We start from the raw sequence: 805 nt of genomic DNA, 5'->3' as shown, positions 1-805 counted from the left end.
GGGATGGTACGAGGCGGGTGGTGCAACCAATCTGAAATTCCAGCCAATCTCTGAAATGCGCGGGGTTTGGTCGGATTCACAGCCACGCAGGTTGTGGCGACCACCAAGGTAGTCGCCCGCCGCCGCCGCCTCGCCCAAACCCAACAGATGTGCATACTCACGCACACCCGCCCGCTCTGCAAGTAAACGATATGCCATGTCGGTAAAACCACAGCAGCACAGATCTCCACCCCTTCACCTTTTGTGATGCCATAATGACGACGCAGGCGGCCTCCGGCATGGGAAGCCGCAGCAGCGCCACGACGATCGCATTGAAGATCAGATATATCACGTGCAGCAGGATCGCGGCAATAATGGTCAACAGCATCGTCCCAAAAGGCAGCGCCACAATCAGCGGCTGCGCGCTCGAGATCGTCTGCCAGATCAGCACCGCCAGGTTGCCGTTCGAAAACAGCGACAGCTTCTGCTTGTGGTTGGCGGCCAGGCGGCGCGCGGGCCCACAGAACTCCCGGAGCAGCTTCCCGGCGACGGTCGGGACGAGGCAGCTGAGCAGCAGCTTCACAAACGTGGGGGCGTAGTCAATGGTGAGCTTGGACCCAATGCCCGCCTGTTGGGTTGGTTTGTTGGGAGGCGGACGGGGGCGGCGCACAACAGGTCAGATGGTCAGATTGTCCAACCGCAGGCAACCGCAGGAACCAGGGGAAGGTGCTTCTGCGCTGACGTGCTGACCGGGCGTTCCTCATTGGAGCGGCCACGCTGCTGGGAGGGGCGGCGGCCCCAGCTGGACGGGAGCGCTGGCCTTGCC

At 62.4% G+C, this 805-nt stretch overlaps 1 protein-coding gene across 1 annotated transcript in view; it reads right to left on the bottom strand.

Moving 5' to 3' along the window:
• Positions 1-238: 238 nt before the first annotated feature.
• Positions 239-805, bottom strand: part of MNEG_2317 (hypothetical protein) — a gene marked incomplete at both ends in the record, with an annotated part of 2,495 nt that continues 1,928 nt past the window's right edge. Inside the window, one exon of the mRNA XM_014049213.1 lies at positions 239-607. Coding sequence (XP_013904667.1) covers positions 239-607 — 369 coding nt within the window. The remainder of the gene's footprint in view (positions 608-805) is intronic.

This window comes from Monoraphidium neglectum (assembly GCF_000611645.1).
Source record: "Monoraphidium neglectum strain SAG 48.87 unplaced genomic scaffold scaffold00258, whole genome shotgun sequence".
Taxonomy (NCBI): domain Eukaryota; kingdom Viridiplantae; phylum Chlorophyta; class Chlorophyceae; order Sphaeropleales; family Selenastraceae; genus Monoraphidium; species Monoraphidium neglectum.
The sequence above is the reverse complement of the archived record's forward strand: the minus strand, read 5'-3'. Positions and strand labels throughout refer to the sequence as shown.